The sequence below is a fragment of the Plecotus auritus genome (assembly GCF_963455305.1).
Source record: "Plecotus auritus genome assembly, chromosome: 8".
In the NCBI taxonomy this organism is placed as follows: Eukaryota; Metazoa; Chordata; class Mammalia; order Chiroptera; family Vespertilionidae; genus Plecotus; species Plecotus auritus.
This window is the reverse complement of record NC_137782.1, coordinates 110866934-110881152: the sequence shown is the minus strand read 5'-3', so window position 1 is coordinate 110881152 and position 14219 is coordinate 110866934. Positions and strand designations below refer to the sequence as shown.

The following is a 14219-nucleotide window of genomic DNA, read 5'->3' as shown; positions in this document are numbered from 1 at the left end:
AGAAAGAAAGAGATGTGAGAGAGACACATCGAATGGTTGCCTCCTAGCCAACACTCTAACCACACTGGCCAGGGCTAAACATTTTAGATTTTGAATCTTAACTCACACTCATTTGTAACTCACAAAGATATTTGTCTAAAGTAATTTTCCCTAATTTTTATTTTCATCCATATTAACAAAAACTTGTCTTAGCCATGAAATATAATTATTTCTATCATGAGTGATAAACATGAATTCCATAGATTTAATTTGATATTTTCCTAACAAATCATTTATTATTAAATGTTTATTCTCAATTAGTTTTCTTTCATGTGGGGCTAAATGTGCTGAAAACAAGTAGGAGAACAAGGGTATCAATACACTGAATTTAGCAACGCACAACTTCCCAAAGCGCGTTTCAATATTAAAAATCAAAATATTTAGGTCTGGCACAGATACATATATTCAAATTTTGTCTGTGACGTAGAACGACTCATATAAACACTCATGAGAACTCTAAGCTGTGATTTCCCGACTGTCTTCCTTTTCAGAAACGTTACACAGGAGATTTATGACTACAGGAAGAATCAGAGCTCTAGCTCATCAACCTCAGCCAGGGTCTCTGCAATGCTATCAACCACTGCTAAGCTGGGTTCTCAATGTGCTCAAACCATTTTTGTGTGTGGAGATTTTCAGTTAAGAGGTTTAGGTTTTATTAGAAGACCAATATTCTCTAAACCAGTGGTCGCCAACCTTTTGGCATTCACGAACCACTAGTGGTCCACGACCACCGGTTGATGACTGCTGCTCTCAACTATTCTCAAAAGCTCAGTTTTTAAGGTATAAAACAGGTAAACTATAACTTTATGAGTAAATATAGTTCTGTTTATATAAAAACAACAAAAACACCTCAATTATTCAGGAAACACTCATAAAGTCCTTACCTCATAATCTGTTGTGATCTGTATGGCTCCATCATGAATCCCTTCCAGTTTTTTTGCAGTAAGTTTGACTCTGAACACTGCAAAATAGCCTGAAGCTAATATCACCTGTATGTAGCAGAAATGACAATGATTCATTAGTCTTGCTAGTTGAAGTTCCTGCCAAAATGAAAAAGGTTATAGTGATAAACTGACTTCTGAATCCTAACATATACAAGGATGACACTGAGTTACCATATCATGTATAAATATCTTAAAACAATGCCCATCCTTGGCTATTTATCTACACTTATTCCATGTATCACTTAGAAAACTGGATCTTTGAGGAACAGAGTCCCAACTGCCAAGGTGGAGCAGGGTAGGGTCTGCAGGGACTCTCCAGGTGCCTGCATGGAGCACAGGGACACAGCCTTCCACCTAGCCTTCAGCCACATTAGGGCACAGGTACATACAAAGTTGGTTCTGCCATGTTGATAATCACGTCATCAGAGAAAATGAGATTGCGTTAAAAAAAAAACATCAAATATCATGGAAAGGAAGAAAAGTTAAGTAATACAAATTTGAAAGAAGAATGGAGACCTTCTTTGTTTGTTCAAGCTATTTACTGATGTTTCTGACACTTAATCTTTTCAATTGTGGAATTAAAAAAAACACCCAAGTAAACCATGAAATTCATTTTGTGAAGTTATATTTTAGATCTTAGTAGTTGTACTTACATCAAAACAACAAATGTTGATAGACCAAATATATTCACTTTCCCATTTTTAGAAGCATTTCTGTGTGGGTTTTCTGTGATTCTAGTATTTTCATCATCTATATATATAAAAGCCAAGCGATCAGAATGACCAGAACGCCCCGAACAACTGGAACAACAGGTTGCTATGATGCACACTGCGGCCAGCCAACCGGTCTGATTAGGGCTGGGGCCAGCTGTCCAACCTCCTGTGGCCCCTCCCCCTGGCCCCAATCGGGGCGGGCCAGCTGGACCCTACCTGTACACGAATTCGTGCACCAGGCCTCTAGTGATTTATAACTACCCAAGTCAGAACAAAGATCTGAAGAGCAGAGAATGCTGGCAATGTGTGTTTTATAAGGTACACAATGCTAATTTAGCTCACAGGTTTGGCTTTTTAGAAAACAGTTGAAAGATTAGGCATTACAAACTTTAAAAAAGTCATTTTTGGAGATTCTATTTTGAAGTTCACCTTAGCACAACTTCTGATTTTAAGTCAGGGTTCATAAAAATGATCTAATCTGTTTGTCCCTTGTTTCTATATTTATAGTTTTTAAAATTTTTGTTTTGTTTGTTTTTTAAAATAGGTTTTTACTGATTTCAGAGACCGGGAATTGAACCTCAACCTGGTGGTTCATGGGTCGATGCTCAACCCCTGAACCACACAGACCAGGCTGTATTTATAGTTTTATTTAAAAATAAATTCTAAAACCCTAAATTGTCAAACAGACTTTATGTTGTTAAGTGGATCTCTCAAATTTAAATAGTATGTGTTACATATGCTATTTACTGCTAGGAAATAATCCAGATTTCTAAAATTATTTATAATGTCTTATAAGGAAACAGTATAATTAAGCCACCTGGGATTAGACACACATACAATTTTACTCTAACTTTACTGTTGGAAGGAACATATTAATGGCTAGTCTCATTATTAACTTTTTTTCAGCATTTTATTTGTATTAGAAATAAAATTTAAACTGGAGTGACAAATATTACCTCTCATTAACATGTCTTTCTGTTTTAAAAAGAGGCTTTATTTCTGAACCAAACTTAAAACATTATAAATTATTAAAATGTAAATACCCATAAATCTACTATTATTCAGAAATATCCAATTATGCAGCTTGAATGCTACATAGCTGCAATTAGAATACATTATTTAGTAGTTTCTGACTTTTTCATAAATCCTTTCCAAGTTTCTACACACAATCATATTTATAATTGTTTCTTTGCTTCAGTACTTTATTATAAAATCATGATTTCCTTTATGCATTTGCCTACCTCCTGTTGCTTAGAATCATTAATAATGCTATTATAAACATCTTCATTCTCATAGCTTTTGGCTCTTAAGTTGCTTGCATGGAAAGAATTTCTAGGAGTGGTATATATTGCCAAACTGCCCTCCAAAAACACTGTTTTGGGGGATCCTGCCATAGATTTTAAAGACAATTTTTAAATCAGTTTTTAAAACCTAAGGCATTCCCTGAAAGTGTATCTGTCCTCAATCTCTGCATTAGGGCATCTGATTTTCCTTTTGTACAACTGCTGCAAGAGGTTCTATCCACACCTACAGATGTGGTCAGTTTCAGTTCTTCTCATGAGAGGGGATCCTAATTCTGTTCCGAGTAGGTGTAAACTCCAAGTTCCCTTTTTAGTAGTGGGGAGGTCTTACACTGATACTACTATACCCACTTTCTCTTGTTTTGTGCTTCCAGCTGTCTATATTTATAAGACAGAAAAAAGTACATGGGTAGAGATCAAATAATATTTACCTCATTGAACTCTTCTAATCAGTGCAGAAAATTGACCAGAACTACTGTATCATTGAACACAGGGTTAATCTAGTACCTATGGGACCTTCTCCTGTAATGACACTTGTATTATAAAAGGACTAGAGACCTGGTACACAAAATTCATGAACTCAGGAAAGGGGTGGAGTGTCCCTCAGCCCAGATTGCGGGAGGGTGCAGGCCAGGCCGAGGGACCCCACTGGTGCATGATCAGGGCTGGGGAGGGATGCAGGAAGTTGGCCAGCCAGGGAGGCACCGCGGGAGAGCTCCAGGGCACGTCCGTCTCGCTCAGTCCTGATCAGCGGGACCCAGCAGCAAGCTAACCTACCGGTTGGAGCACCTGCCCTCTGGTGGTCAGTTCACGTCATAGTGACTGTTGACTGTCTGCCCCCTGGTGGTCAGTGCATGTCATAGCGACTGGTTGACCAGTTGACTGCCCCGTGGTGGTCGTGCACGTCATAGCGAGCAGTTGAGTGGCCTTAGCATTCATTAACATATTACACTTTGATTGGTTGAACAGATGACTGGACACTTAGCATATTAGGCTTTTATTATATAGGACAATTTAAATTTTGCTTGTTACAGAACTTTTTATGACAAGGTAGAACCCCTTTGGGTTTCAAGTGCCCTCATCATAAAGGGAGGAGCTTGAAGTAAATGACCAATGAGGTCTTTCAAAACCAAATAATCTCTACTATTATGAATCTCATGAAAATATGAGTTGAAGTATGTGACATGACAACAGTCTTTTGTCTGGTGTTTAGACAGACATACATCTACACGTAAGGAAACAATGAGGTTTACTTACTGATGACTGGTCTGATAAAGAGGATTTTTCTAACTCTGGAAGGCTTGCAATTATTGTTGTTCTATTGCCTCTTTCAGTAGCTATGAGTTCTATTGACAAGCCATCTCCTATGATGTGCCAACTTTTTATAGCCAACTTAAAAAAGAGAAAGATATGAAAGTGATTTTTGCAGCACTAGAATAAAATCCTTAAATGTGATTTAGAATAAAAAGAGATTTTTTTTACCTCAATTGGATTACTGTTTATAATTGCAAACAAAATATTACTCGCTTCTGTAGCACTCAGTACGCCAAAATCTATGAAACGTTCCTCTATTTTGGGGGGTAATACAAAGTACTGAAAAGATATAAAAGAACTAGATTAAATGTAGTTATCAAGAAAAAGTGACTACATTAAGATATTCTAAGGTTTCTATATTTTATGTAAATATACACATATACACACACATAAAATGTAATTAAGAACTTTGTATAATGAAAACATTTTGAGTAATCAAAATGAAAACACTCATGGCCTCTACTCAACAGCTTTTCTTCCTCTGAAGGCACATAAAAGCAGCAGAAATGGAAAGGGAGAGGGTAAGTGGAAAGAGCCCTAGAAGACAGGCAGAAAGCCCTTGGTCTTGGTAACACCATACATCATGAAAGCAACTACAAATACATAATAATTTAAGCAAAACAAATGAAGGAGCAGAATAATATGAAAAGCTCCAGCTCTAATATTCTTATTGATGTCAGCTTTTTGGAGAACTACATCTCTGTTCTCATTTTCTTTTTATCTTCCTATCAGTTTCATTTATTTTATAAACTTTCATCAACTACTTTCAGCACACTGGATTTTTTTTTTTTTCTGTCTGATTTTCTGTACTAGGAAGACTTATATGCTAAACTTCTGCTTAGATTACTATTCCAACTATGTGTCTTTATCACCTTCCTTTCTTTTTTATTACCTGGTTCTTTTCTTCACCCTGATGCTTCCTGGTCTCTTTCCTACATAGTTCCCTCTTCACCCTCCTTGTTATCCCTCCCCCACTCCAATTATGAATTTCCCCCCTGCTTTGTTTTTAGCTTCCCCATGATTGTAACAGTTTAAAAGCAAAATCAAGAGAAAGCAGAATGTGGAGAAGATCTAAGTGAAGAAGATCTAAGTAACTAGAGGATTCAATTGTATCATGAGGGGAGACAGCTGCTGGGAAGGGTAAAAACCACTTTTCTTAAAGTACAGACTAGGGAGGAATTAGATTTACTTGTAAAGCACAGTAAGTGGCAAAATGCAAGGGTGCCTAATAATGACGACTGCCTAATGATACCTGAAAACACAGAAACGGGGAAGGGGTTTAAATTTTAAAGGTAGGTAACATACTTACATCTAAAAAGCCTGTATATACCCGCACAGGCAAATGAAATTTGGAAGCATTGGTAATGAGTAAAATGTTGTTATCTATGTGTACAGATGATGTGGATGGCATAAAAAACAAGGTAAAAATGTATCCTGATTCGTTTGGAAGAATTAAGACTGGTTTGCTGAAGTTGTGAACCTAGGAAATGATGGGAGAGAAAAAAACATCTTAGTATCTCCTAGCTGGTAGATCAGTGAAGTTAAAGTATGAGGGGTCCCAGACATACTTTAAACATTGCTTTGGCTTCCTCTGGTAGCAACACATCATGAATGAGGATCGCAAAACTGAAAGTGTTAGTAAGGTAAATTGGCCTTTCCACAGGATCAGCAGGACTGTCTCGGATATGAAACAATGTTGCAGCGTGATCAAATCCCAAATAACTATTTGAGACAAAACAAAAAACAAAATAAATCATTTTTATTTCCATGTGTTAACTTAAAATCCAAGTTCTTTTGTTGTGGGCAATAATTTATATTTAGCACTAAGGGCTGTTATTAGAGAATTAAAACTATTAATATTTTAGTTATTGACCACATGATTTAAAACAAAATTCAAAATGCAAAATATTGACATGTAATATAAAGAACTATTTTCTACTGAATTATATGTAATCAAAAAGTTAAAACCAAGAACATATTAACAGAAAGAGTTGTAAGCTAATAAAAATGTTTATCATTAAATTATAAACATCTTTGTACCTACCAAGTTGGATATTAACTTATTGGTTACAGCAGCGATTTTCAATAGGTGTCACAAGAATTTTTAAAACATGCAATACCTGACCTCTTTTCCCTTTGATTGTAAAAAAAAGACAATAGCCAACACAATATCCATAAAACAATAGTGTGAATGAATCAAAATTATATCTTTTTTTTTTCACATCTGCAAAATCAAATTTTTTGGTGTGCCCAGAATTTTAGTAACTAGTTTATGTGTGCTATGAGATGAAAAAGGTTGAAAATTGCCGGGTTACAGTATAATTAGTAAATGAATTATATATATTATCACCTATTTACAAAAAGTTACAATTCTAGAACAGTGCATATGAGTTTATAAAGGAATATATGTGATTTTGTTTCAAGTGCCAACATACTTTAGTAACAAGCCATGACCATTTCCATGTTACAAAAGGAATTTACAGAAAGGAAACAGTTCAACTGACTTAAACATTATTTAAAACTCATAGATTCCTTTTTCTATTGAATTACTGAGTCATCAAGACTTTATTTAAGCCCAAATCACATCAACCCATTTACCTTTTTCTTCTAAGTAAAATATAAACAAAATATAGGAGACTTTTCTTCTTTATAGTTCAAGTTGTTCTTTTCAACAATAATTCCATGAGTTTATGAGAATTTAGCTACTACGTTTTTGCTAAAGTCAATTAGCAGGAAAACAGAATTTACTGATTAGTAAAAAGTAACAAAGCTTAAAGAGAAACTCACCCATCTAATACTTCTGCTTGATATGGTATTTCAAGTTTAGAATAACTCTTTTCCTTTGCTTTAACAGTGATTTTCCCAGAAAACTGAGATGTTTTTTTTGCCTTTGATGCTGAAAGGAAACACACACACACAAGAAAATCTGTCACCTTTTGCTACCTCTAAAGAGTTTATACAAAGAAGTGTGAGGGTGACTATGTGGACTGAAAAAATATTAAAAGGAAAACTGAGCTTTCAAGTTGAATGGTTTTACAGTATTTTAAATAAAATTATCACACTTCATAAAAAATAATGTTTTAATTTTCCTGTAATGGGACAAATAAGGAATTAGCAAATAAACACAATTCAGGAGGATTGAGCTACTGTATGTGAGCTACTTCTCTACAGCCATAAGCTTTGGTTTTGCTTATATTTATTTTCTTTGTTTTTTAAAATCTAAATCTTTATTGTTGAAAGTATTACATATGTCTCCTTTTCCCCCCCACTGACCTCTATCGGCTGCTCCTGCCCCCAGCTTTGCTTATATTTATAGCAGGGTTTCTCAGCCTTGGCACCATTGACATTTTATCTGTGTTTTCCGATGGTCTTAGGCAACCCTGCTAGCGGTTCTCAACCTGTGGGTCGCTGGGTCGCGACCCACAGGTTGAGAACCGCTGCTGTAGAGCCTAAGACCATCGGAAAACACATATATTTACATTACGATTCATAACAGTAGCAAAATTACAGTTATGAAGTAGCAACGAAAATAATTTTATGGTTGGGGGTCACCACAACATGAGGAACTGTATTAAAGGGTCGCGGCATTAGAAAGGTTGAGAACCTCAGATTTAGAAGAATTTACAGGTGGGCTCTGCAATGGGTGCTACCCAACTCTGGCAAAAATAAATAAATAAAAATAAAAAAGGTATGATATCTACTGTGTGGCTGGCTATGCACAGATGATGACTTAGATTTTTTAAAACCCCTATTAAGCCTCATTTATTTCTGCTTGGTATTTTAGCCACTCCTGGGTGCTCTTAATTTTTCACTATTTATTCTGATGTAAAGTTGATCACAAGGGCCATAATTAAGGCATTTCATGATATCTTATAAAGTTATATTTTAGCAAACAAAGTTTTTAAAAACCTCAAGAAAATTCAGTTAAAAATCCTAAAGAATAGTGACTTGGTGAGAAAGATGCTTGCTTGGTAAGTCAACACCATAGAGTTGATATGTATGTCTTCTGAAAATATTAAAAGTTAAATAAAACACATATTTCCTGGTGATTTTCACAGCAATCCCAGTGGTATTTTGTGTTGGGATTTGGGGTGGCAGGTAGAATGTTGGAGGGATTGTCCATGATAATAAAAACCACTTTTAAGAAATACAGCACTTGCATAGTAATACTTATATCAGACAAAACAGACTTTAAACAAAGGCTATAAGAGACAAATAAGGACATTACATAATGATAAAGGGATCAATCCAATAAGAGACTATAACCTTCATTTATGCACCCAACACAGGAGCACCTAAATATATAAAGCAAATACTGATGGATGTAAAGGGAGAGATTGACAGTAATAGTCATAGTTGGGGATTTTAACACCCCACTGACATCAAGGGATAGATCTTTCAGAAAGAAAATCAACAATGAAATAGTGGCCTTAAATGACTCACTAGATCAGATGGATTTAAGTGATAATCTTCAGAGCATTTCAATCAAAAGGAGAATATACATTCTTTTCAAGTACACATGGAATATTTTCTAGGATAGACCACATGTTAGGACACAAAATAAGTCTTAAATTCAAAAAGATTGAAAGCATATTCTCCAACTACAAAAGTATGAAACTAGAAATTAATTGCAAGAAAAAAAACCTAAAAACACACAAACACATAGAGGCTAAATAAGATGTTACTACACAATGAATGGGTAAACAATGAGATCAAGGAAGAAATCAAAAGATACCTTGAGAAAAATGAAAATAAAAACACAAGAACACAAAATCTATGGGGCACAGTGCAAACAGTCCTAAGAGGGAAATTCATAGCATTATAGGCCTACCTTAAGAAACAAGAAAAGTCTCAAACAATCTAACCTTATACCTAAAGGAACTAGAAAAAGAACAACAAAAAAAAGCCCCAAGTAGAAGGAAGGAAATAATAAAGATCAGAGCAGAAATAAATGAAATGGAGTCTAAAAAAAAATACGAAAGATCAATAAAACCAAGATCTTCAAGACTGACAAGAAACAAAGAAAGAGGACTGACAAGAAACAAGACTGACAAGAAACAAAGAAAGAGGACTCAAATAAATAAAATCAGAAATAAAAGAGGTGAAGTAACAACTGACACCACAAACATGCAAAGGATTATAAGAAAATATTGTAAGTATATGCCAACAAATTGGACAATCTGGAAGAAATGGATAAATTCCTAGGAACACACAATCTTGCAAAAGTGAATCAAGAAGAAATAAAAGATCTGAACAGACTGATTACAACTAAATAGAAGCAGTAATAATAATAATAATAAAAACTCCCAACAAACAAAAAGTCCTGGACCGAATGTCTTCACAGGTGAATTTTACCAAACATTCAAAGAAGAACTAACATCTATCCTCCTCAAACTAGTCCAAAAAATTCAAGATGGGGGAAGATTCCTAAGCTCATTTTACAAGGCCAGCATTGTCCTAATTCCAAAACCAGATAAAGACACTACAAATAAAGAAAATTATAGGCCAATATTCCTGATGAACATGGATGCTAAAATCCTCAACAAATTAGCTAACTACTCAGTGATACAATAAAAAGATCATGCACCATGATCAAGTGGGATTTATTCTTGGGATACAAGGTTGGTACAATATCCACAAATCAATCAACATGATACACAATATAAATAAAATGAGGAATAAAAATCATGTGATCACATCAATAGATGCAGACAAAACATTTGACAAAACATTTGACTCATTTATGATAAAAATTCTCAGCAAAGTAGGAATAGAGGGACATACCTCAATATAAAAAAGGCCATATATGACAAACCCACAGCTAAAATTATACTTAATGGGGAAAAACTAAAAGTGTTTCCCTTGAGACCAGGAACGAGACATGGATGTCCACTTTCACCACTCTTAATGAAGCATCCATCTTATAAATTTTAACCCTGCTATTTTGGCTTCTGTAAATGCTTGCTTGCTTAAATAATAAGGAAAATAAGACTACTCCCATTCCAGAGAGGCCGTGGACTATGCCCCAGACAGAGTTGTCAATGCTGACACCAGGCCAGGCCTTGAGATATGGTCCCAGCACGTAGGCCTTCTTTTCCAGAATGCCCAGAAGTCTCATTCCAAATTTGGGAGACAAAAGAGCTAGGAAAAGTATAAACAGAAAAGGTTTCCTCCATGTGGGGGGCCCAGAATTTGAAAGACACATTTTTCTCTGGCCCTGCACTTAATAAAATGTAACTCCCTTTCTCTAAGCGTGGCTTGGCTTTTTTCTGGTTTTCTGTAACATTATTCAACATAGTATTGGAAGTACTAGTCATAGCAGTTGGACAAGAAGAAGAAATAAAAGGCATTCAAATTAGAAAGGAAGAAGTAAAACTGTCATTATTTGCAGATTACATGATACTGTATATAGAGAACCACAAAGATTCTACCAAAAAACTACCAGAACTGATAAATGAATTCAGTAAAGTAGCAGGATACAAAATAAATATCCAGAAATCAGTTGCATTTTATATACCAAAAATGACAATATCCAAAAGGGAAACTGAGAAAACAATCCCTGATACAATTACATAAAAAAACTAAAATGCGTAGGAATAAACTTAACCAATGAGGCAAAACACCTGTACTCAGAAAATTTAAAGACCGTGAAGAAAGAAATTGAAGAAGGTACAAATAAATAGAAGCATATATCTGTGCTCACGGATAGGAAGAATTAACATCATCAAAATTTCCATATTATCCAAAGATTCCACACAATTCCTATTCAAATACCAATGGCATATTTCACAAATCTAAAGCAAGTAATCCAAGAATTTATATGGAACCACAGAAAAGACTGAATAATAACAGCAACCTTGAGAAAGAAGAGCAAGGTTGGAGGTATCACACTACCTGATTATCAAACTATACTACAAGGCTACAGTAATCAAAACAGGATGATACTGGCATAAAAACAGACACATGGATCAATGGAACAGAATAGCGAGTGCAGAAATAAACCCAGGCCTGTATGGTCAATTAATCAACAACAAAGGAGGCAAGAATATACAATGGGGTAAAGACAGTCTCTTCAATAAATGGTATAGACAAAATTGGATAGACAAATGCAAAAAAAAAAAAAAAATGAAACTAGATCAACTTCTTACACAATATATAAGAATAAACTCAAAATGGATTAAAGATTAAATGTGAAGATTTAAAACCATAAAACTCCTAGAATAAAAAATAGGCAAGTAAAATCTCTGTCATTTCAGCAGTATTTTTTCTGATATATCTATTTGGACAAGGGAAACAAAAAAATAAACAAATGGACTACATCAAACTAAAATGTTTCTGCACAGCAAAGGAAATCATCAACAAAACCAAGACAACCTACTAAATGGGAGAAGATATTCACCCATGATACATTTTATAAAGAACTGATATAACTCAACACCAAAAAACAACCCAATTAAAAAATGGGCAGATGACCCAGAATAGACACTTTTCTTAACACATGAGAAGCCTGGTGCATGACATTCGTGCACTGGGGGTGGGGGTGGGGGTCCCTCAGCCCGGCCTGCACCCTTTCGCAGTCCAGGAGCCCTTGGGGGATGTCCCACTGACGACTAAGCCGCAGTTGGACATCCTTAGCGCTGCTACAGAGGCAGGAGAGGCTCCCGCCACTGTGGCTACGCTCGCCAACAGCCGGGATTGTGGCTGAGCGGCGCTCCCTCTGTGGGAGTGCACTGACCACCGGGGGGCAGCTCCTGTGTTGAGCATCTGCCCCCTGGTGGTCAGTACGCATCATAGAACTGGTCGTTCTGCCATTCGGTCAATTTGCATATTACCCTTTTATTATACAGGATTATTATATAGGATAATAGACACATGATGAAATGCACTAATCAAAAAACATAGGGAGAGGGACCTGGAGATCATTATGCTAAATGAAATAAGCCAGTCAGAGAAAGACAAGTATCACATGATCTCACTTATATGTGGAATCTAATGAACAAAATAAACTGATGAACATAAAAGATCCAGAGACATTGAAGCATGCAACAGACTGACAAATTTCAGAGGGAAAGTAGGGACAGGAAGAAATTAACCAATGAACTTATATGCATAGCCCATGGACAGGCCTGAGGAGGACATATGTAATACTTTCAACAATAAAGATAAATTTAAAAAGTGAAATAAAATTGCATTACAAAAAGCACACTCTACAGTCCTGGTGCCTACTCTAATAGGATCTGACCTATAATTGGAATAGATATTTGCAAGGATCTATAAACATTTTACAAATGTTGACTCATCTTGCTTTCTGAATTAAGACTTCTGGAATTTTTATTCATAACCTTTTGCTTTAATTCACTGAGGTTCAATGTGAAAAGCATTAAAAAATAAAACCTCTCTGAATTAAGAAAAAAAACAAAAACTTAGCGTAGCTGAATAGATAAGAAAACAAGACCCAAATATATACTGTCCACAAGAAACCAACCTTAGAATAAAAGACACACAGAGACTGAAAATAAAGGGATGGAAAAAGATATTTCATACAAATGGAAACAAATAAAAAAAGCTGTGGCAGCAATATTTATATCAGACAGAAATAGACTTTAATAATATAGCACTTGTGCCTGCCAGTGTAGTTCAGTGTGGACCTATGAATGAGAAGGTCACAACTCGATTCCTGGTCAGGGCACAAGCCTGGGTTGCAGGCTAGACCCCCAGTTGGGGGCATGCAAGAGGCAGCTGATCAATGATTCTCTCTCATCACTGATGTTTCTCTCTCTCTCCCTCTCCTTTCCTCTCTTTTAAGTCAACACATATATAAAAGAAATATAGCACTTGCTTTAAACAATGCTTTCCCCCTTTGCCTCTGTATTTTACACAATTTCTTTATGCAGCACTTATTTTAGAGTCCATGATCTCAGAAGAACCAACATCACTGACATTCATTCATCTCAAGAATGGAAACATTCACTGGGTTGCCAGTCCATGAGCTTGAGAAGAACATGGGAGGCGGGGACAGCACTGTCCTGTCGCAGACCTCATTCCTAGGACTTATCAGGAGGGTGGGTCCTCAGTGCTCTCAGGGGTCAGGAATTACTATTGGCTGCTCTCTTTCTTGGAAAGAAAAGAGAATGTACCTGCTAATACCGATACTGGCGGTCGTGACTGTGGTATCTTAGCAACACAGAAACAATTTATCATAGGCTTGGAAATAATTGTGGCATCAAAACCTTCTATAATCCTACTTGACAGCTGGATCATGACAGTATGCAACATATTTCATCTTGAGTTCCTCTGGAGTTTTCTCTGAGCTCATGGGATGAGGACCGAAGGTGGCACCCAGCTAGTGCAGTTGGTCCAGACCCTCCTGAGAACCCTCCACGTGCAAGCAGCAAGCATGGTGCTCTCACACTGTGCAGTGTTCCAGAGTTCTGCTACATGCAGAAGGCTACTCAGTGATCAAACACTCTTCTGATGAGGAGCTTATCTGTAAAACGTGGACTGTGAGCAGATATGGCTTTATCATACAGCCAAAGTTTAAGCTTCAGGGATCCTCACTTTTATGGGCCCCAATGACACAAGCCCCACTGCAAGTTTCAGTTCTCGTTAAATCTAATTACATATAGTTAAGCAGCTATTATGTCACTATTTGAAAAATATTCTAGTAAAGTGGGAAAAAATGAATAAAAAATACTACTCAAATATGTTGGTCTAGGTTGAGTTAACATTTCAAGTATCTAAATATACAGCATAATAATTTTATCACAAAAGCTATTATTTTAGCTTGAGCAGGACTGTATGCTGTGCTTATAAAAGCCAATATATGAAAATGTTAGAGAATATTTTTGCTCTCAAATTCAAACATGCTTCCAAAATTCAAATACATTATCACCTAACTATGACTTCAT

General features: G+C 36.0%; 1 protein-coding gene across 5 annotated transcripts in view; it reads right to left on the bottom strand.

The window, feature by feature from the left end:
- TMEM131 (transmembrane protein 131) overlaps nucleotides 1-14219 on the bottom strand; it is a 237442-nt gene that overhangs the window by 62824 nt on the left and 160399 nt on the right. For all 5 annotated transcript variants that reach the window (XM_080684409.1, XM_080684411.1, XM_080684413.1 and 2 more), the window contains exons 13-18: nucleotides 7099-7207; nucleotides 5880-6033; nucleotides 5621-5791; nucleotides 4480-4590; nucleotides 4255-4389; nucleotides 924-1028 (exon numbers count right to left, since the gene is read on the bottom strand). In XM_080684409.1, the coding sequence (XP_080540535.1) occupies nucleotides 924-1028; nucleotides 4255-4389; nucleotides 4480-4590; nucleotides 5621-5791; nucleotides 5880-6033; nucleotides 7099-7207 (785 nt within the window). The remainder of the gene's footprint in view (nucleotides 1-923; nucleotides 1029-4254; nucleotides 4390-4479; nucleotides 4591-5620; nucleotides 5792-5879; nucleotides 6034-7098; nucleotides 7208-14219) is intronic.